Source organism: Coenobita brevimanus, chromosome 7 (genome assembly GCF_032717465.1).
Source record: "Coenobita brevimanus isolate Jiangsu-jjx chromosome 7, ASM3271746v2, whole genome shotgun sequence".
NCBI lineage: Eukaryota > Metazoa > Arthropoda > Malacostraca > Decapoda > Coenobitidae > Coenobita > Coenobita brevimanus.
The window spans coordinates 9,836,437-9,860,548 of record NC_136960.1 but is presented as its reverse complement, the minus strand read 5'-3'; the positions used below and the strand labels follow the sequence as shown (position 1 = coordinate 9,860,548).

At 41.2% G+C, this 24,112-nt stretch overlaps 1 protein-coding gene across 1 annotated transcript; it reads right to left on the bottom strand.

Moving 5' to 3' along the window:
- Positions 1–374: 374 nt before the first annotated feature.
- On the bottom strand, positions 375–22,662 carry LOC145404885 (SCAN domain-containing protein 3-like). Its single transcript, XM_080276389.1, has 4 exons — positions 22,583–22,662; positions 4,876–5,275; positions 4,278–4,319; positions 375–2,282 (listed from the first exon to the last, which is right to left on the bottom strand). Exons 1-4 carry the CDS (start codon positions 22,660–22,662, stop codon positions 375–377), a joined length of 2,430 nt encoding a protein of 809 aa, XP_080132515.1.
- Positions 22,663–24,112: the final 1,450 nt, after the last annotated feature.

Genomic DNA, 24,112 nt, shown 5'->3' with positions numbered 1-24,112 from the left:
TAATTGTTTACGATCCGAGACATTCGTAGTAATATTCATTTATACAGGAAAAATATAATGAATAGATAATAAAAGTTGATTTTTTTTTTTTAAATTGATTTTGTAAACAAGTAATTCAATATTACAATATAAATAAAACCATTATTATCAAATCAAACAAGCAAAGCCTTATGAAAAAATATAAGCATGTGTATGAGTAATAAAACGAAAAATTATAATGAATAAAGTAGCTTGAAAATTATATATTTTTCTTATTTCAAACCCCAATGAATAAATGTTAAAATACAAATTTGAAAGGAATAGGTAACATTAAATTTAAATGAATGATTATTCTACTAACACAATACACAGGCAATGCAAAACCTTAACCTTTACTAATGTGAAGGGTGAGCCTGCTTCTTATTTATCAACTTATCCAATCGTGGTTCAATTGAGGACAATGCCACTCGCAATGGAGAATGAATATCCATACAATTCCTGTATTTTGTCTTAATGACACTCATTGTTGAGAAGCCAGTCTCGCAGAGGTAGGTTGAAGGAAAAGGGAGAAGAGTTTTCAGGGCAATTTCACTAAGCTCAGGATATTCTGCTTTCACTTTTATCCAAAAGGAAGCAAGTGATGTTGAAGTTTCGAAACTTGTCTTCAGTCCTTCGTCAGCAGCCAGCTCCAACAATTTATCCTCCATAGTGACACTTAGGTCGAAGTCATCTCTCAGTGGCATAAACGGATTTCGGATCCATCCAGTCCCTTTCCGTGGATCTTCTGCTGGAAAGTAATGCTGAAAATGATCTGCCAAATTAATCAAGTGTTCTTTGATGACATTTCTTAGAGATGCAACATTAAGGTCTTCGCCTGCATCGGCGATGACTGTTGCCAGTTGGTGAAACATGTCATAACAATCTCTTGACACTCGATTCTTCCATGCTTCTAGCTTTCGTTTTTGCCCATCGATCTTGTCTGCCATCGTAAAACACGATGCCATCCTTCCTTGCATGGAGATGTTGAGATCATTAAAGATGGCAAAGATATCAGCCAAATAAGCCAGCTTGGCTAGCCAATGCACATCTCTGAACAATTGTGACCAATTTGGTTTTTTGTCCTGAAGAAACAAGACAAGTTCGTTTCGTAGCTCAAATACTCTTGACAGAACTTTTCCCCTCGATAACCAACGTACATCGGCATGCAATAGGAGCTGTTTATGATCAGCTCCCATATCATCACATAATGCTGTGAATAGTCTCGAATTTAAAGCATTTGCTTTTACATGGTTCACAATTTTTACAACCTCACTGAGCACACTATTTAGTTCTGTTGACATTTTTTTTGTTGCAAGACTTTCTCGGTGAAGGAAGCAGTGTGTTGACTTACATTCTGGGGCAAGTGCCTTGATCTGGGTAACCACACCTGAATGCCGTCCTATCATTGCGGCAGCACCATCAGTACATACGCCTACACAAAACTTGAAATCCAACCCACATTTGTTAACAATATAGTCGCTCACAGTCTTGAACACTTCAGAACTAGTTGTTTTTGTTGGTAGTGAAGCAGAGAAAAAAAACTCTTCTTTCAAATCGCCCTCATGTTCACAGGGCACATACACCATCAGAACTGCCTGATTAGCAACGTCTGTACATACATCAAGCTGCAAAGAAAAGTACTTTGCTAATTTAATTATGAGCTGATATTCCATATCGTGTGCCAGATCGTAAATTCGTCGAGCTATAGTGTCATTTGAAAGTGGAACCTGAGCCACTTTCCTTGCTGCTGGCTCACCCAACATTTCTGTGCAAACATCTTTAATACAGGCTATCACTAGCGTCTCACCAATTGTGTATGGCTTTTTAGCTTTAGCAACTCGAAGTGCTACTTTATAAGAAGCCCGCAAAGCACTAGTATTTGTGTGTGACACTTCAAAGATCTGTTTCTGACGGCCTTTTAAATCAACATGCTTTCTTTCAAAGAACTCTTTCGACTTCGAACTCATTTCTTTATGTTTTGTATTTAAATGCCTTTTGAGGTTTGACGGCTTCATTGAGTAGTTAGCCAACACATCTCCACAAATAACACACTGCGGTTTAGGCACTCCCCCATCATTCGTGGCTACAAAACCGAATTGAATGTATGAGGAGTCATATTTCCGAGTAAAGCCAGTACGAATTCTTTTTGCCGGCAACACTTCGGTTTCAATTACATCGCTGTCATCTGCTTCAGAATTATTTGTGTGTTCAGCAACCGGATGTTTTGGTCTGATAAACATGTCCATTGGGCCTCGCTTTGCCATCTGTAAATTTGGGATAAAAATAATGAATATTAATTCCATAACCCGGGTATATACTTAATTTATGATATTAGGATGAAAGCCGAATAAATGCAATGGGAATGCTTTTATTGAGAAATATTTAATTGTTTAATTATTTATTTGTTTTAATTAATTTTATGTGGAGAAATACAAATGATACTAAAGCAAATACATCATAAATAGTGTGAACCAGCCTTTAAAATTATTAGTACTTACTATTTCTGATCAGTGGGTTGGGACGTGGTCCCAAATGACAAACACGCAGATGCTCTCTGTTCCACTTCTTGATGGTAACTAACTGACTGCTCCACATCAGTGGTTCCACTCTGGCAAAAATATATCTTTCAAGGGTTGGGTAAAAATCTTTCAAGATTGATAAAAAACTTTCAAGGTTGAGCAAATTAGTAGTAATAATAAATATTTCGACCTTAAACAGGAACTTTTTCACACATTAGAGCAATATAATATTAATTACACATAATGCTCTACAGAGAACCAAAGAAAACGAGCTTTCAAGGGGTAACACTAACTGATCCTACCTTTCTCACTTCCAATATCTTGATTATTTTAAAGTAAATAAGACTATATTTTAACTTAATATCGCAGGAATCTTAACTATTAAGCAAAGGTTACATTAAAACACTTGTAAAAGTCTATCTATCTATCTATCTATAGCCCGACGCCCTAATCCCGCAAAGGGTGGCCGCAGACAAAACGCCTCCAAGTCACTGTCACCCACCATTTGACTCCCCTCCCCCCAACTCACTCCCCTCTCCCTCATATAGGCTACCTCTCAACTCCATCCCTCCACCTCATCCTCGGTCTACCTCTCCCTCTCCCTCCCTTCACCTCACCTACATACACCCTCTTAGTCAGTCTTTCATTCTCCATTCTCTCCACATGTCCAAACCACCTCAGTGTATTTCTCCTAATCTTTTCAACCACATCCACGTCTACCCCACAACGTTCCTTCACTTCTTCATTCGTCAACCTGTCCCTCCACGTCACTCCACATGCTCCTCTCAAGTAACTCATTTCCACTGCTCTCACTCTTGACTTGCTCCCCTCTTGCAAGGTCCACGCCTCGCTTCCATACGTCAGGGTAGGGATCACAATACCATCATGCAGTGACTTCTTAACTTCCATACTCACCTCCCTATTTCTCATCACTGCTTTCAGTGTACCAACAACCTTTCTTCCCTGCTGTACCCTTTCACGTACTTCATCCCCCAAAGTTCCATCCTTACTCATCACACTACCCAAGTACTTGAATGCACTCACATTCTCCATATCCTCACCATTCAATCTCACTGCACACTCTGTGACTTCATTCCTCTCAAACACCATAACTTTACTTTTGTTTACATTAACTTTCAGCTTCCTCCTCCTACACACTGTCCCAAATTCATTCACCAAACCTTGCAACTCCCATTCATCTTCACTCAACAATACTGTATCATCAGCAAACAGCAACACCGGAAGCTTCCAAATCTCACCCTCATTCATTAGGGCCACCCCCACATCCACTGCCCTACCTTGCACCTCCTTTACAACCCCATCCATATATATATATTAAACAGCCATGGAGACATCACACACCCCTGTTTCAGTCCCACATTGAGATCAAAGAACTCACTCAGCTCACCATCCACTCGCACCGTAGCCCTAGCTCCCTCGTACATACTCGTACTCTTCACAGCACTCAACAATTTCCCCTCCACTCCTTATATTCTCAATACCTTCCACATACCTTGTAAAAGTAAAAAAACTTATAATGTGAATTTTCATGAATCAAAGAAATGGAAATAATTATATTTGTTACACAAACAATAGAAATTAAACACTGCACTTCAATAAACTAAGACTTAAAGAGAAAGTTTCCTTTATAATGTAAATAGGAAATTGATATTAATATAATAGTAGCAATTAGCCCTTGCATAACAGCTGATCACTGAAGTTTGGAATAAAAAGACGAACTTTGGAGAGGAAATTCACTGTGTAGCGTGGGGGTGGCTCAAACTGTAAGCAACGTATAGAGATCACTTAGTCTGTCACACTCACAGAGTGCCGTACAATAGAAAATGGGAAAGGGGAATCTAAATTAAAAATACATTATGTGCGTCGGGGGGGGGGGGGTTTCCATCATTGTTCCTGTCAGAATATATGAAAAAATAAGCAAAATACATGAAACAAGATTTTTTTTCAAGAATTTTGACTTTTTGCAATTTATATTTCAACTTTTCAAGACGAGGGTCAATATTTCAAGATCTTGAGAAAAATTTCAAGCAGTGGAAACACTGCTCCACATGTGTGGATCAAGGTTGCCAGATGTGTGATATGTTTCATGGCTGCCACTCATAGTAAAAAATCGGCCAAATCTTCTAATTGGATGCATACGTTTAATGTTTCCAAAATTAATTAACTACCATACTGTATTCTCATTCCAATTATTATTTTTTTTTTGGGGGGGGTCTCATGCGTATTCAGTTCACTGTTTATTATATCGCATTCGTTAGTTGGATAGCAATGACTTTTAACATGAGTGAGTAAATGAACAATGTAGCCATAATAATACAAATCTCCGCGTACCGGCAGACGATGGCTCGCGTACCGTCACCGATACGCGTACCACACTTTGAGTAGCACTGCTATAGCGGAATCCCATATCGTGGAGGAGTCGCCACACCGACGTATCCGAGGTTGCCATCGGAAAGATGCCGTCGATAATCAGCTTCTCCGTCAGGGAAGCAATAGTCATAACTTCTTTGGCGGCGAACTTTGATTGGACTTTGCGACGAATGGCCGCTACGGTGAAACTGTCGAATCCGGCCGGTGTTGTGGGAGGTGTTGCAGGTGGTGGTGGTGGTAGTGCCTGGGCCGTCCCTGCCTCGCAGTTGGTGGTGCGATGCCGCCTTTCCACCGTCCTCACCGCGCGGACGCTCATGCCGACCGCATAGGCAACCCTGTCATACGGCCTGCTTGGTGATAGGTCAATATTACAACATTAGTGATATGTCTTTTACCTTTGGTGAAGTATTATCAGGGCTGGAGACAAAATTCATCTTGATCCATTACCGCTTTAACAACGAATCCTTGGCAAAGAAAATGTATAAATAAAACACACACACACACACACACACACATATGAAGGTGGCTTCTGTCCTTAACCCTTAAATTTCTTACACCACCCACCATATGTGAAAATGCATGATGTGCTGTATTATAACCAAGTGAATACCTTATATGGTGTATCGTTGGATCATATGACAATTTCTTTACCCATGTTCGGGTATGTATAGATAGTTTATGCGTATCCGTTGATATGGAGCCCATCACTCATCAAGTTAGTGATGGGAATGAATGGGTTGCAGTAATATAGCTATAAACGACACGCACCTGTGCAAACTGAACCTCAGCCGATTGTCTCTCTGTTCCTTGGTAAACAAGGATAAAAGCGGCATGACAATGCCATTCCTGCAGCCACGGGGACAATGACGTAACTTATATGCCATACTGTTAATCCTTGGAGCCAACGTCCTGTATTTCTGGGGTATTACTGTAGAGTGCAGCCACAAACCCGTTTAACAAACCATGTAACTTCGCAACACCTCAAACTGCTCAGCTGCAGTATACCATCTGTTTGCCATCATTCTCGCTCGTTATTACCCTCCACATTACCGTACCCAAGGCTTTGCTTCCACCTTATTTCACTTTACAAAAATGACGCGTGCATGTTGGTATACCATATTTCTGTATACTTCAGGAATACAGCATGCACCGTAAGTTATGAATCCAAGAGAGAGAGAGAGAGAGAGAGAGAGAGAGAGAGAGAGAGAGAGAGAGAAGGGGGGAGGTTGAGGGAGGGAGGGGGTAAAGAGTGATAGAAGGAAGGAGGGATCATACAGGTAGGGGGAGAGAGGTGGGTGGGGTCTAAGGAGTGACGTAGTGATGGCTGTGTCCGAATACTGTCTCTGGATATAGGGAATTTCTCTCAACTGTCAAGAGTATGTAGCTTACTCATACACTTATGGTAATGCACTATGCAGTCAGAAATTAGCGCTAGGTGTGAAATAACCTGTGGCAAAGTATAATAGTGATCCAACACTTCGTTACCGAGAAAACCCAGAAAATCGAGGTAACACAGCCGCTGAAATGCATAGTAATTTACCTGAGCCTCCTCCAACAGAACGAAATAAAGTTTTACTCCCGTGGTAAAGGTCAGAAGTATTGGCTGTTTATGTTGCTGCTGTTTATGTATACACTTATGGGATCGTTTTCCTTGATATTAATAATGACTTCGATGATAAAAACCTTCATTTATACTCTTCACGTGACGCTGTTCCCCGGTCTCATAATACCTTTGGTGTGTCAAAATTATACCTCATTACTCCTCTTTACCTTACGTGATTTGTGTCCATTCTACATTCTCCTGTGGGACTGAGCGATAGCCGGAGAGAGAACTTTGGAGTAAAACAAAAGAAAGGAATTAAAGGAGGAAAGAATGCAGCAGGAAGGATTAGGGAAAGGAGGGAGAGAAGAGGACGGAGAAGGAGAGGGGATGATGGAAGTTGAGTGATGTGGTGAATGTAGACGAACCTTATAAGAGGCGAGACAAAAGTAGCAATTTAATCATTCTGGAAGTGTTGAGAGTGTGTGGGACTTGACGAATGAGGGGGGAGGGAGGGGGGGGGAAGAAAGGGAGAAAGAAGGAAGGGAAGAGAACGGAGGTAATAAGTGATATGAGGTGGATCATGGCTAGTTTATAATAAAGCGAAAATGGGGAAAGACTGAAGTGAGAATGAGGAAGTAAGAAAGAAAGAAGACTGAGGAACAAGGATGAAATGTTAAGAAAAAGATGGAAGGGAAAGAGACAATGTCTTGAGCAAAAACTCCAAAGTAATTGAAGGAAAACGTGAGAGGAGACGAGGGAAAGAGAAGTAGAACAATAAAGCAAAAAGCATAAACTTTTACATGGGAATTTCACACACCAAAAAACTGCTGTATTTTCTGCTAACTTAAAAAATAAATCTCATTATAACAGTACTTCAAAATTGGAATGAGGGATAAAATTAAACATCAAAATTCGAAGCCAGAAAAATGAAAAAGATGAAAGGGGAGAAAAACAGAAGGGGGAACAGCGGATGAAGCTGTAAAACATAGGCTAATTATGTCGCTGGATAAAGAAGAGAATGTTATACTCTTTCATGCCTAAATATCTTCATTCTGTTTATAATCTTTTCCGTTTGTCTGGTTTAATATATATCCTATTTATCCTTTCTGGGCGTTTATTTGTGTTTCTTATCTGTGTCTTGTCTGTGCTATTCCCTTTTATCTGTTGACCTACCTATCTTAGGCCAGCTTGTCAGAACCAAAGTATCTTCAGTATATACCCTTCTCCACTCTTATCTGCTCTCTCTCTCTCTCTCTCTCTCTCTCTCTCTCTCTTTCAAAACCACTTTTGTTTTCAGCATACAAATTTCGGCAAGTAAATCTTCACCTTCTTTACTTACTTTTGTATTTACTAATTCTGTAAGTAGTCGTCGCCAAGCTTTTGGAACAGTGTGTTGAATTGTAGGGATTTTATGAAGGAGAGAATGTTTGTTGTACTTGTCGTAGATGGCAGGAAAAAGATAAAGATGTCTGGGGTTTGACTGCAGTTTATTTCTTCAAAGGGAGGATCTCACAAGAGCACTACTGAGATGAGTTTATTTTCTTCAAATGGGAATATCTCACACGAGCAGTACTGAGGTGAGCGCGGTTTTATGCTGAAGCTAACCCCGCGCGCTCTTTCCTGCCTCTCCTCACCGTGCCTCACTTCTCTCCTAACCCCTTCTGCTCTGTCTCTCCCATTTCCCCTGCATATGACTGGTTGTCTTGCGTGTAAGGGCACGGGTGTATGGATCCTTCCCGCGCCTGGGGAGTTTCCTAACCGGCGTCATTGTGCTGTGTGTGAAATTCCTAGGAATATGCATCGCAGCTTCCTCTAGCCCTCTCGCCTAGGCACGACTATTCTAACCTCTATAATACCTATGATTTTTCCTGACATCGCTAGGTCACGCCTAGCTGACGTACCAACGTCAGCATGTAGTAACAAATCACATTCTAGCCTATTAATACATGGTATTCATCACAGTATTGAAGAGAAACAATAATATTGTAGAAACATAACACATTGTAGTAATATATGGTATGTATAATGATACATGGTAGTAAAATAGTGAATATATTGTATAACATACTGTTGTATTACAGTGGCACAAATGTGTATGCCATCAAAAACATGTGATTATCATGTTTTTGATGGCACTGACATTAAGGAACGGAGGACATTCGCTTGGCGAGGGAAGTACGGAATCGTTGGGTGAGGAAGATACACTATCATTTATAACTGCCTGATGGGCGGGGGGTGGTACAGACTCGGTTTGTACTCTCTTCCCTCTTGAGTGTTGTCGCTAATTCCTACGTTTGCCGCTACGAACTCTTTCAATGTTTCCAACTCTGCCTTGAGTTCCCTGTAACTTCTCTGCGATTCAGCTAAACCATTTCCTAGATCACTCCTCATGGTGCATAGTTTGCTCACAGTTGTCGAAAAGTTAACCAAAAAATACTGAGGAGCAAAGCAGCCAGTACACTCCTGGCATCTCAGTACAGACGGCATTTTGCTATAATATTTCCAAAATACCACCAAAAGAAAAAATAAAAACAAAATACAACTGGCTGCGGGATGCTGTTACAAATATATGATTTACTCTATAAATGAAATACTGAATTTCTTGGGAGATTCACTTTCTATATACTATCTTCCTTTACCGGTGTAAAAAGAATAGAAAATCTACTTGCTTATGATATTATCTAGCTTACCATGAGAAATACACCATACACCGATTCACTGAGAAAAGAAAATGATAATAATAATAGAATGGTGGGAAAAATCAAAATAAAACCTAGCTTCACTTAGCAAACAATTTGTTTATACAACGTATAAATTATTACTGGTGTAACATAATACACACAGTTGTATCTCTATACACAAGACAGAGCTAATCACTTGCACTAAATCAACACGCAACTCATCTAACAGTAGTTAAAATTAACAGCGCCAAACGTAATCAACTGATGGTTGGAAAACACGGTCAAAACAAAGAAAGCTCTGTATGGTGAGTACACTCAAATTACAAACACCATATACTAATAAGAACAGATAATCTACTTGCTATAATATTATTCTAAGTTACCTTGACTGGGAAAAACAAACTATAGAATGACTGAGAATATCAGAATTATAGGCGGGAAAACAATAAAGAGGACAGAAAGACAATGAAAACAACTGGACAGGCGAATGGAGAAGAGGAGGAGGAGGAGGAGGAGGAATTAAGAACTAAAGAGGACGGTGGATTGGTGGAGAGAAAATGGGGAAAGAAGGTAGGAAGAATTGGGTGAAATAAGGTATGAGGATAGGAAAAGAGTGGGGAGGAGGGCTGGGAAAAGCCACTGCCCCACGCACCATAACTTCTCCACTATTAGTTCCCTGGAAACAGCAACACCTGTGCCTAAACATGCACGTGGTAATGCCAAGACAACTTTTAACAACCAAGGTCTGGAGTCCCTCACGACCACACACAATTAAACACTCATATTTGCAAGCGAGATACACAGCCTACCTTCAAAGAAGATAGTTTTCATCGCCTTTTCGTGCCGTCCCTGACACAACACTAATTCGTTTTGGTCTCGGTTGTGTTTGTTTTAGTGATACTGTATCAGTAGCCGTGGTAATCACTTTGTTACTCAAAAACAATAGCAAACTGCTTGATTAACTTCCATCCTTGTGAAAATAATAATTCACAAAAAAAAAAACTATCTATACAGTATTCATGAATATGTCAGGATGATAATGAAATGCAAGCGGTATAAATGCAGGCAGGAACACCCACCCCGCCTCACAGCACAAAACTCACAATCAGTAGTAAACTGCTAGCAAGCAGATATACACGCTACGAAATGTATAATTAGAGTCCGTCAGCTGTGAACCTAAACAGTACGATTCCTAACCTCTAGTTAAACACATGCTTGATATTAAAACGATATACTACAATCTCTCACTCGTACACCGTGTCATACCCTACTATATGGACACCTACATAATGGAACGGACTGCACCATTTTCACACGTCTTTCGGAGTTATATAATAATATTTCCAACGCATAATCATTGACTGCATCAGCATGAGACCATTAACCAACTTCAATAAAATACTGTAGGGATGGCAAGAATAGAATATAAGTCACCGTAAGAAAGTGGATATTGGAGACAATTGTTAAACCAGTGAGACTATTCAAACTTTTTCCGAAATAAGAATTGTCTGAGGGTAGGTAGAATAAAACGCAAAAGATGTACCCATACTATATTCTGTTCACTTTAACTTGACCTAAAAGTGCCATCTCTTCATCTTGTATGGTGAGCTGAGACAAGATATAAACATTAGAATATCATGCCAGTCAAGAAGCAGCTCCATGGAAACGATAGAAAGCCGTAGGACTGTCATTTTCTGCCAAGCCACTTCAAATAAGCGGCAAATGGACAAGACTCTGGGCCACGTTAAAGTAAATGAACTACAATACCACATACATCAGTTTCCTCTGGTGACTGTCTTCTTCCACTCTTCTTAGACTTCCATCATCCTTTTTGTGAACCGTTCCAGCTCCTTTTCTAACCTTCCTCACATTTTCTTCTCCCCTTCCCTGCTCTCCACCCCCCCCCCCTCCCCCAAGCGAGCAGGAGGGTCCAGGTACGAGTACAGCAGGGTGCCGCGCTGGGCCAGCTGGATTGGTCTCTTACCTGCCCACCAACCAAAATGCAGAACCAAAGTTCAAAGAAGTGGCTTCCTGCTACAGTTCTCTCTCTCTCTCTCTCTCTCTCTCTCTCTCTCTCTCTCTCTCTCTCACCTCATCAGTGTACACATTATTCCTTGCACTCGTTAGCGCTGACTGCAGTTAAGCTAATCAGAGGCCAGAAAAGCCTAATTTGTCGGGGCCTAGATGACACAATGCTGGGCGCTAAGTGTCATAACAATTCATTATGCCGCATAAAAGGAAAATTCATAAGCACTATTTAGGCCGTCAGTGTTTACTTTTGTAATGCAATAACACTGTGAACATGTATCCCGGCACACACACACACACACACACACACACACACACACACACACACACACACACACACACACACACACACACACACACACACACACACACACACACACAGTCAACAGCGACTAAACATCACACAATACGCACGAAATCACACACACACACACACACACACACACACACACACACACACACACACACACACACACACACAAACAGCGACTACACATCACACAAGACACACACACACACACACACACACACACACACACACACACACACACACACACACACACACACACACACACACACACACAGTCAACAGCGACTAAACATCACACAATACGCACGAAATCACACACACACACACACACACACACACACACACACACACACACACACACACACACACACATTTCTCAGGCCAGTATTGCTATCTTATTAACTCTGTGTTGACAACTAATCAGTTTGATCTTTTCAGCGGGGACTATGGTATCTATTTATATCATAATGATCCAATTTCTGTATGTTTGTTTGTCTTATCGTAAGACGGCAAAAACGGCGCAACGTAGCGCAATATTTGTTAGAGCAAGGTACCGTTAAAACGCTCTAATTTGAAGATAAAACAATTACCAGTCCAATCGGGCCACCGGTTCCCAAGTTATGACTCATTACTGGCCTTATGCTTCAAATTTAGTATTTGCTTTCAGTGGAGGGGATGGATTCGTCCTTGGTCTGGCATTGAAATTACCAGCATGACACAAGCGATAAGGGTGACTTGTTTGTTGTCTTATCACTCTTTCGCCTCTCCTTCCTCCCTCCTTATAATCCTAAAATAGTATATTATAATGCTGTAGTTCGGCAAACACTACTATCCTGCCCCCCCCCCTCCTCTCTCTCTCTCTCTCAACGGGTGTCCCATCGGGATAGAAATAAGGGAAAATTCCCCGCTCCGTCTCGCTCACGGCATGAGTAATTCAAATTTCTGTTACCTTTCGACCGAAAACAGGAATTGACTTGGTATCGACCGGAGGCCGCCAAAGGCGGCCTTTACGTGAGTTATTATAAACACGAGATAAATGAAGTGTAGTGGTGGACCTTGGCTTTATAGGGCGTGACGGAGATAAAATTAATGATACAAGTAGGTCATCATGATATCAATGTCGACCAGTAACTGGTGAGTTATGTTTGTGGAAGTTAAGACAGAGGGGACGGTCTGACAAGGTTGTGTTGTTATTTATATATACTTGAAACTGATAACTATAGTTCTTTAGTCGCTGATGCAGCTGACACGAGAAGTGTATGGTATGTGTTTTAATAAGCCTCCTAATAATTGTCTGATGTTCATACATTCCCGCCCATTTCATGCCCAAAGTTCTTCTCCACTCACGTCATACATATGCCCAAAATCTAGCTAATAATACACTTACATGGCCTGTTCTTTCCCCTCTTGCTCTACAAAACGCCATCTTGTGGCCTAACTTCCCTCTCAGTCCACAACCAACCCCCTTCACCTCCGTCCATTTCCCGCCCAGTCCACGGCCGACGTCCGAACTCTGCCACTTCTTGTCCAGTCCACCCACATGCACGGCCAACAGAATCTGTTGGCCTTCCCCACAACATCCCTCATCCTCATCCCCTCTCAGTATACACTCAACGTCTTTCAATCCAGCACACTTCCCGTTCGTCAAAGCCTAATGTCCCTAACCCCCGCTCATTACCCACCCGGCTCTTGCCCAGTGTCCATCGCCTCTCACTCCCGGTCATCCTCCATTGATATACTGTATACAGCACAAAACATACAAACTGCTTTTGACAGCATGTGCCCACGCCTGCCTACGCCTCACATCCTGACAATATGCAGCTTTATGATCTATTGAACGAGTTACTGCGCAGCACAACTTTTATGGTATTACCTTTCCAAGTTCACATGTTAATTGAAATCAAGAAGCTGCACAGCCATTTAAAGAAAAATTAATAAATACTTATATAACTAAATAAAATAAACAAATAAATAAATAAACGATTACTTAGATATTTTGCGTCTACAGGAGTTCTGAGAGTCATGTTCTTCCCTGCCTACACAGAAGTGTATACAAAATCTGGGGGTGGATGGTGTGTGATTAGAAGGGACTATACAATGTAATTTTTTGTTGTTGAGTAGCCTGTCCTTATGGCCGCGCAGACCCATCAACCGCAGGCAAGCAATCTCCCTTGCAGACCCATCCCGTGCGGTGAGTTGATGTTCATTTGCGATGGACGGCGCTGTAAGTGTAGAGGTTTGGTCCCTGAATGAACGCCGGATCTGCATCTCGCCACCCAGTTAGCAGGCGCACCATCACGGGCTCACATCACCCAGCTATTCGGTTATATGGTTACCACCCAGCGTTGTAAATAGTTTTCTGGGTTACAGAAAACCATAAGGCTTGTCACTCAAAGCACAGCCACCAGAAGTGGAAAGAGTAATAAAAGGTGAGAAGAGAGATTGGTGAAAATAAAAGAGAAGGCATGTACAGAAAATAATGATAATAGTGAGGGAAGAAGTTGTCGGCACTACATCAGGTGAGTGGATGATGGATGCCCCCATAGGGTGCACTAGTACTGAACTGGGAGATTTCGCCAAGCCTACCCCACACAAGATGGGACGTCAAGCGTTGATGCATTCCGTCTCTCTCTCTCTCTCTCTCTCTCTCTCACACACACACACACACACACACACACACACAGGAAGCCATTCGGTATTAGTAAAATGATACAGTCTAATGTTTACAAAAAATAAAATATAATACCGTACGGTAACTATAAACAAGATGTCCTAAACTTGCTTTGTTGGGTGAGTCACTGGTGGGCGGGCGTTGTGATGTGGGAGGGGGTGGCTGGGGGTGGGGTGAGAGACGGTGGGCGGGTGTGTGATTGTAGGGGGTGGGTGGGGGTGAGAGGAAAAAAGAGCGAAAAACTGGACGTCATAAACAGAACAGGATTTAGATATTGGAAGAGAGAGAGCGAGAGACAGAGAGGGAGAGAGAGAGAGAGAGAGAGAGATTTATGCTCTGTCTTCATTTACCCATTATCATTATCCTTTCTCCAAATTAATGCGGTGGGTACAATCACAACCCTGTACTATTTACCACGACTGAACCCCGCATAAGGTCATATAGATATAAATGTAAATGTGGATTCCAGGGTGTCTGAGGGTAATAGATGTGAGAAAAAATGCTGCACTTTAACGCAACAAACCTCACTGGCACCTTGTTCCTGGTACACCTCATCCCTCACATACCTGTAGAGAATATGTAACTAGTAAAAGAGAGGTATAAGGTAAGAGGTAAAAAGGCTGATAATAAAGAAGTAATCAAATTCTACAATTTTCTGTCCCCGTAAACGGTACCGGGTTCTCAGCATCATAGATCAGCAACTTTTGATAAGATTCCCTCAAGTATGATTGCCAGTGGCGAAAATTCACATGTTGATACAATCTACGTACTGTAAAAAGGACTTCATTGCACCCATATGCAAGGTGTTACCACTGATATTACCAGCATTAAAAAATGAATCAGTATTTTGACAGTTCTGGAGGACGGGGATGTCGGTAATGTATTATTAGTTCCATCCGATTTTGTTCAAGGTTACTGATATATCTTAAGTAGACTGGATACAAACACACCAACTCTTTTCATTAACACATCAAGTTTAGAAAGAAGGGCTAATGAAGGCAGTGATAATATGCTGACAAACATCAAGAAAATACTATTACAGTAGCTACAACACACACACAAGTTGACCTCTGACCATGCCCTGTGACTTGATGTCTGACTGGCTGATCTCAAAACTGAATCCCTCCTTCCATGGCCTACCCTGAACCCTTCCGACAAGGCTGGTATAAACTGGATGGAGTAGTTTAGGTTGACCTTACACTGCAGTCTTGATCCTTGAGCTGCTGTCCTTAAAAAACAACAGGTCAAGTTGTTGGCTGGTTCTCAATCCTTCCTCAAAGGTGTTTCAAGATAGATGAAAACTGTTTTAGGTATTTTACTCTGACACGGGCACAGGCGGGTCTCGAACTCTTACCTCGCTCCCAAACCCTTTCCTTTGACTGACTGTTCTCAAAATTGACTCCCCTCGTTGCTGCCTTACCCTCGACCCTTCCATCACATCTGTTCTAAGTCAAATCAAAACTGTTTACGCTGACCCTGCCATGTGACCTTAACCTTCAACCTATTGTTCTAAAAAACAATGGGACAACGCCTTGGCTGAACCTGATTTTTTTCACAAAGTTTGGTTAAAATATACTCAGAGATTTAAGAAAACTAGTACATTGCAACTTGGTCCCTAACTTATTTACCTATATACATCTGGCAGACGGCGCGATTGGTGGTAAGGCTGCTCGGTGGGTCGATAGTGAAAAAATAAAATAGAATCGATGACAAAGCTACATCACTTAAGCTCACTATTTATGGCAGTCGTCAATTAAGGCTACCGTAGGCGGTAAGGCAGTTGAGCTGGTCGAGACATCATTAGTTGTAAATTAACTGCGTACATTGGATATTACTGTGTGTACGATCAATGAGTACGACCAGATTTAAGTTACCACCAACACACTGAACCTGTATCATATTGTAGTGAACCATATACTCGTAACAGAGCCCAGACGAGGTGCAGTCGACAGGATGGTTAGGAGAGACTCATAAAACTGGAAGCTGTATGTGGTGCGGACATGGCTAAGAGAGGAAAGAGAAGAGTAGCTGATGCGAGAATGAGAAGATAAGACCAAGAACAAAGTGATAAAGATGTCGTGAAGAAGTACTGTACTTGCCTAATGAAGACTTGGAAAGTTGGAAGGGAATCCGGTAGTAGTGGATGTCGGGGTTCTCATGGAAGAATTGTGTGGTAAGGCGACTAACAATAGTAGAGAGTCAGTGAGGGAGTCTGCCTGGCAACGGTCAGCTCTGTATACTAAATAAAGAAATGGAAAGCACTCAGAGAGCGCGTACCTCTGCCAATGTCACTGTCATTAAAAAAGGATCCGGATCTGTGGAGATACAGTGTGGAATACATAGTATCCAGTTCCGCCCCCAAATTTAAATAATTGTTCCTTGACCCATGGCACACCCTTCCACAAAATTTTTATTGAAATTCAATGACAAATTTTGAAGATATTGTGCTGGATACACATGATCCTGATCCGGATTAATCAAGTCTTTCTTGGCATATGGTCCACCCTTCCACAAAATTTCATTGACATTGAGAACTTTTGGATATATCGTGTGGACAAACAGACAAACATAGGTGAATACATAACCTCCTCCAACTTCGCTGGCGGAGGTAATGAAAGTGGTGCATAATAAAGAATAAGAATACTGAAGGCACGTGGCAACAGATTAAGTGTTAGTGAAGGAACGTGCATAGAAAAGTTCCGCTCTGCCCGATAACCAAGAGTGCTGCATAATGCTGTGGACGGGACTTAGATGGTGCCAGCAGTCCTTCACGTGCAAGCGGTCTCAACCCTACCAAACTTTTTTTTTTTTTAAGAAAATGAATGAAGGAAGGAAAAGCAATGGAAATAAAAAAAAAAGTCCATATGCCTAAAGGCATCCTCCATTCATAAAATATTTATAACACATGGATTTAAATCAAAGTGGATTAAATGTTTGTGGAAAGCAACTCTCAGGAAGTGAATTCCAGGGAGTAGTTGTTCTGGAGATAAGTGACTTTTGATAAGCAGAGGTTCTGCATTGCGGGGGAGAGAGTGTGACTTAATGGGCGCTCCCAGCTGGCCGAGTATTTCGGAAGAAAATGTGAAGGGAAGGCACAATTAATGCAAGTTTGTCAAGCACTTACGGTAAAAACATCGGTAGAAAATGCTAAAGATGCAACATCTCTATGTACTGATAGTGGAGGAAGGTCCTGCGAAATGGCAAGATTACTGATTAATCTAATGGCTATATTCTGAATTTTGTCTAACTGCCTCAGTGCAACTTGTCTTGCTGAAGTAAGGTAAACAGCATGTCAGCCACAAGTGAGAGATCAACCATACTGGCAGATCACTCCTCATCTTTTCTATATATTTCCTGATGCTGGATGATCTCCAGGAATTTTTGTCCCTGTTCAATAACAACCGCCCCCCCTCACAACACACCACATAACCTCATAGCTGAAACCCCATCACTTGAGTTTAGTCTGTCTTCTTCTTACATTACTATTTATACCCCACACAGTGCAATATGACTACATAAGGGACATTAATCATGGAGGTATATTGTGTGTGTGTGTGTGTGTGTGTGTGTGTGTGTGTGTGTGTGTGTGTGTGTGTGTGTGTGGATTATACCCATTCTATCACCCCTCCCACACTCCGTCGTTGTCTTCACATCAGACTCTGGCGGGGGTTATTACATCCAATTACCAGGTTGTCTGGACAAAGGCACCGTTGTCAGTGTGCCGGTGGAGGTACACAATATTAGTTTATCCCCGACACATGATTACTAGCAGCAGTGTAATAAATTTCACAAATATTTTGTGGGTCATTAGCAGAATGTGTCAGCCGTGCGAACACAGTACTTACGTCACCTTAATATGGTGCCGCCTGTATAAACAACCTGCATGTGTGTGCAAAGATAGCATTACCAACTCCAAGGTTGTGTAGTATCGTCCTGTGCAGCTGTTGGAATCGGTGCAATACCGGCTTGAGATATCTGCACCATGTGTAAAAATATACGCCTAGTCCTTGGCAAAGATATGCTACCTGACGGTTCGGCAGTGTATTATCTTTACTTTTACTACAAAGAAAATTGAACTTTAAATTGTAACTTCAAGAAATATGTAGTGTGTAAAAAGTTCTGGAATTCATCTTTTAGATTATCCACAAACAGGGAAACAAAAAATACAAATATTTTCAATTACATACCGCTATTTAGCCATGAGCATCCTCGTGTTGTTATCCCACTTTCGTCTAAATATGAACCCTATCGACTGTAGGCTGCAGATGCCCTTCTCCAGTCCACTGTCCTTCCTTCTATGCATAGGGAGTAGGATGAGGGACGTTTGTATCGCCTTTGTAGTGGAGTCGCTCGGTTATATTAATATCTCCCCGGGAAGACATCCCTCTCCAGCACCATGAGCTTCCTATAAGAACTCTGGACACAAACGTATGGGACGGCATGGTGGTTTGTTGCACTCATTTCTCCTTTTTGGTACTTTAAATCTCTGTCACTACTCTTTACTGCTCAAACAACTCCCCCCCCCTCTTCACTGTTTACAGTGTCCTTTGAACCTGTTCCCTGAACTTTATCAGTCTGTCCTCCAGTTTCTCTGCATGCCTTAAGATACTAGGATTTTCCTGCAGCTTCTCTCTCTGAATCAATTCCGAAAGTAGAACTGTCATATCTTTTTGGAAACTAGCTCATTCACTTTTCACGTATCCATGTTGGGTTCTTCTAGTTAACCATTATTCCTCTCTTTCCATTGTTTCCATATCTTCATTTCAGTCCGGTTTAATGTTAAATCTGCTATTCAACTCTTTGAGCAAATGTGTCAGTAAGAAATTTATAAAATTTTGAAGGGGCTCAATGCATCATTAATCATATGACAGTCCAGGTAACTTTGATGGTATGTCCTAAATATAATACCCGCTGACGAATTAAACGAAGTTTGATTTATCCACGCTGAGTTGTGATAAGGTGGTTGTAAATGAGACAGTGGGAGGAGTAAAATGTATGAAAGGGTGAGGGTGAACTAGGATGAGGTAGTGTGTAAAATGCTGGAAAGAAGATTACTGGGAATGTGGGAATACAGCTGAGCCAGGATGTAATGTACAGAATACCTGTTATAAGGCAGATTACAAAGGCATCAGGACCTGCAGCTTGTAAGGATAAAAGGAAGCATTAAATGGAGGGTCAAGGATTAAAGTGCAATTAAACAGTCTAGCTTGAATGCATCCAGTTCTGGACGGAGACTACACCTGTGGCCACGTAAACCACTTAGTACAAACTACGAGCACTTATACCCACTATAATATGCTACGGATAACACGTTCAGGAACTGGAATGAGCGTATGAACTCGAATATATTTATGGGGTGTCGCGAGGACCGATGCAAGTAGGATACCTGTTGTACATGGAGATGCAGATTATAATGCTACGATGGTCTGCAGGTGAGTCAGCATCAGATTCGATCAGATGGTAGCTGAGATACAGTCTTTTCAACAGCTACATAAATAAAGGCTCATTGGATGCCTAGTTGCCGACTCCTCATACCCAGATTAACAAAAATCTCTTCATCCAAAAGGTCTACCCTCCATTTTTCAGGTCTAGTTTCATCCCCTTCGCTCTCTTCTCTCTCTTTTCTCCCTCGCCTCATTCAGGTTTCCTTTCCCGTCTCATCCCTACCCTTTTCGCTCCCTTATCCTTGCCCATCATATGGCTCTCACTCCATCGTTCAGCTTCAGTCACTTTCCATTCCACGTTCCACCCCTCACCATGCTTCTTCCCTTCCCCCTGTCTTCTCGTTTGCCTGCCTTGACGCCTCCACTCCAACCATATCTCCCGCCATCATTACCATCTTCCCCATCACTCCTCCCCCGACCATTCCTCCCTCTTGTCTTGTATAATTGTCTACCTATATGTATTTCTTCCTCACTTTCCTCCCAGTCTCCTCCTGTCATATTCCGTTTTCTCTTTCTCGCATTTTCCTTCCGTACCCTTTGCTCCTTCCATGTTCTTCTGTGCTAAGACCTTTGCCCTCCTATTTACTTCTCTCCAGTTCATTTTTCATCCATCTACAATTTCTTTCATTCCCTATCTCCTATTCCAAGTTCTACTTTCTTTGCCACTCCTTCGCAGTACAGACTATAAACCGCCACATCACTCCACGTAATACTTTTCACTCCGCAACGAAGCAAGCATTTCCTATCCTTTTTCAGCTTAGGTGTCGCTACAGTGCAAATAAATGATTGTGGTATTCAGCAAAAGCACTTGCAACTGGAACTGTGTAAAATATACCCAAGCAGTTTCCGTTGATGCAAGTATATTAATGAGACACAAGTGTGCGAAGATTATCTCGTCTCTGAAAAGTGAATATTTCATTTTCTCCAACAGTCACTTTAGCTTTTCCAGTACGATGACGCCTTAATATGTATATTTTCTGCTTATATATCCAGATGGTTTTATGCAGCTTAGTGTAGAGTTTTCGAACTGGATAGACTAACTACAGATTCCATTTACCTGCTCACTACAGGAAGTCTTGATGGACTAAACAGAGCTTTCATTTACCTGCTCACTACAGGAAGTCTCTCCTGAGCTGAATAAAACTGTCTGATGCTGGCAAGACGTCTTGGTAGTAAAGGTGCTGACTTTCATTAATGGTAGTGAAGGTGTTGACTTTTCATGGTAGTGAAGATGCTGACTTTCATTAATGGCAGTGAAGGTGCTGACTTTCATTAATGGTAGTGAAGGTGTTGACTTTTCATGGTAGTGAAGGTGCTGACTTTCATTAAAGGTAGTGAAGGTGCTGACTTTCATTAATGGTAGTGAAGGTGCTGACTTTCATTAATGGTATTAAAGGTGTTGACTTTTCATGGTAGTGAAGGTGCTGACTTTCATTAATGGTAGTGATTTTGCTGACTTTCATTAATGGTAGTGAAGGTGTTGACTTTTCGTGGTAGTGAAGGTGCTGACTTTCATTAATGGTAGTGAAGGTGCTGACTTTCATAAATGGTAGTGATGGTGCTGACTTTCATTGGCAGTGAAGGTGCTGACTTTCATTAATGGTAGTGAAGGTGTTGACTTTCATTATGACTGTAGTTCCCTTTCAGTCACCACTCACCCACACACTGGCTTCAACAGGGAATTCCTTAAATAGAATAGGACACAAATATGGGTGAAAATAATCCATCATCCTCTGCCAACCTGCCCGGACCTGCCTGTCAAGCACTTCTCTCAGTTACTCCAGTTCACTCTCACTTCTGTTCTCTCACTATTACTTCAGTTCTTTCCCTGATTATATGGATTTTCTCCTTAACCCCCTTCAATCCGGTGACGTCACGGATTTATCTTTGCCTCCCTTTGATAATGTTGGTTAGTATATGGGAAACTCTTGTAGTGAATGGGCATATGAAGGCTATATTTACCGCTTCAAAAATGCTATGGCCCCAAAAGTGAATGAAGTTGTAGGCAGACAGTAGGTATAAATTCAAAATACGTCAATGGACTGAAAGGATTAACAGAGTTTACTACAAAATAGGTCAAGACTATTTGTACTCATTAAAACAACTTTCATTTCGTCAAGTGAAGTAAAACACCCGCCCTTACCCACACCACACCGCCCTTCACAATTATTTCCTCTCACACTGAACCACCACCAACACCACCACCACCCCCGGGCCGGACTCACACCCACCACATCATCACCCCTAACACTGACATATCCGGATGGTAACCAAAACTCCGGGTAGCAAGAGGACGCCTAGGTGAGGAATGAAAGGAATATACACCCAGCAGTTAACACCAAAGCCATTATTTATATCCAGCAAGGAGGTCGACCAGTGAGAAAGAGAGCGGCAAGCGGAACACTGCTAAGAGAAATGGAGGCATGTACCGTACCAGCAAGAAAAAGAAAAAAAAAAAAGGAAGAAAACTGGGGGGGGGGGATACAAACTCTTGATACATCTCGGGGGATGCCTCAAATAAAACTGATTAACCTTTTCTCTGCGAACGAAAGCGTTTATATATATCTCTTCTTACTTCCACCAGATGATACTATTCTCCTTAGATGTGACTTCTCCGAGTGAAGAGGTAAATCTTTCAACAACAGCAAAAGTAACAAATTTTTTAAAACTTGTGATTGAAGTAAATCACATATTACTTAAAAATTTGTATAAACTAGATTACTGTTATCGACAGGAAAAAAAGAAACGCCTAAGATTCCAATAATCAACTTAAGCAACAATCAATAGAAAGAATAGATTATCACAATTACTAGAAACTAAAAAAATAAATAAATAAATAAAGATGAAAAACATCAATGAAAATTCTTAGGAAGTGACTCATGTCTCCGACATGGACAGAAAAATTAGCTTAGTGTATAATACTGGGAGCAGGTGACGTGGAGTGTAAAGACTGCGTGTGCTGAGGACCCTCCCACACCACACCCGCATAAGATCACCAAAGAGGATTACTGGTGGTGCGGCACTGGTTGCGTTGGGGGGCACGTGGGCTGACGTCATATCGGGGAGAGAAAAAGACAACTTTAATCTGTGCTTAACTGCAAAATATCTAATATACTATAGCAGTAGCCGTGTGTGTGTGTGTGTGTGTGTGTGTGTGTTTTGGGTAGCCAAAACTACACATTCAAATCGCACCAAAATTGGCACAAAAATCGCAAAAAATTCGCTGATGTGAAAAAACTTGGTCCTATCACGATTGAAAAACTTTTATTATATTTAATAAGCGATCACATTTTGACCAAAAAACGCTGCTCTCGAAGCCCGGCATACGATCTCCGTAAAAATTTTTGCCCAGGGGTAGAACGAAAATAAACGTGGGTTTCACTCCCAAAGCTGCAAATAACACGATCATTTGGTTAGCTGCAAACAATCCAAGTGACAACGTTACACTAGAACAGCACATAAACGCGAGAGCCCTCCGCAGGAGCAAGTGCGAGGGGCCCGAAGTGCCCACGAGCACTTGTATCCATATCTATAACTATCTGTATGTCTATCCATCTAAGTAACATGTAAATTTTGTTTAAATATCAGCACATATACATTAAAAATTCCCCCGGAGCATGCAAGAAAAGCTAAGGACAAGCAGGTACAGACGTAACGTTCCTTACGATACTGCTTAGTGTTTTACGGGATACAAATACAAAGCTCCATCTTAGTAACCAGAGCAAGAAATTAATGGTGGAAGGACAAAAAGTTTGAACAATCATGCAGTACAGAGAAATCGTCCTGAAAGTTTTATAGGCGAGGATTATTGTAAAATATGTTGTAAATTATAAACCCACAATACTGCATACCAACACAGCAGCTCATATCACATATTATCTGCCGGTATTTGTAGCCTTCGTCTTCTGTGCAACAGAATATACTGTAATTTTTTCTATCTATTGAATGACGCCTAATCAAACAGACTATACAAGATGGCTCAAAAAAAAATAACGGTTACGCAACACACTGAACTTTACAACACTCACAAAAATGAAAGTTTAGCTTAATATTATTTTCATATACTTGTCACAAAAACGCTTAAAGTGTTGTCGGCATCAAAAGTCCTGTCGTCTCCTCGTATTTTATATATATAATTATTTTTTTTCTACAAATTTTGAAGTGTGTGATGAGTCCACAGTAACCAACACTGATAACACTGATCTGTGGTTAATTAAATCAGTGTCTGTTGGTGCAGATTAACCACGCTGGTTTTAAAAGTCATTGGCAGGAAAAACATGAGATACGACAGGACTTCTGATGTCGAGTGTGCAATGAGGATTTAAATTCATTTTTACAACCATTTGAAGATAATATTTAGCTTCAGTGTGGCCTACTGATATGAAATAGCTATAGACTGTCTCCATTAAAGCCCACATTACTATGCTCGTTTTATTCTAACTTTACCCCAAATTGTCACCTCTCCATCTTGAATGCTAAGCTGTAAGAACAAATCAACACCAGGATG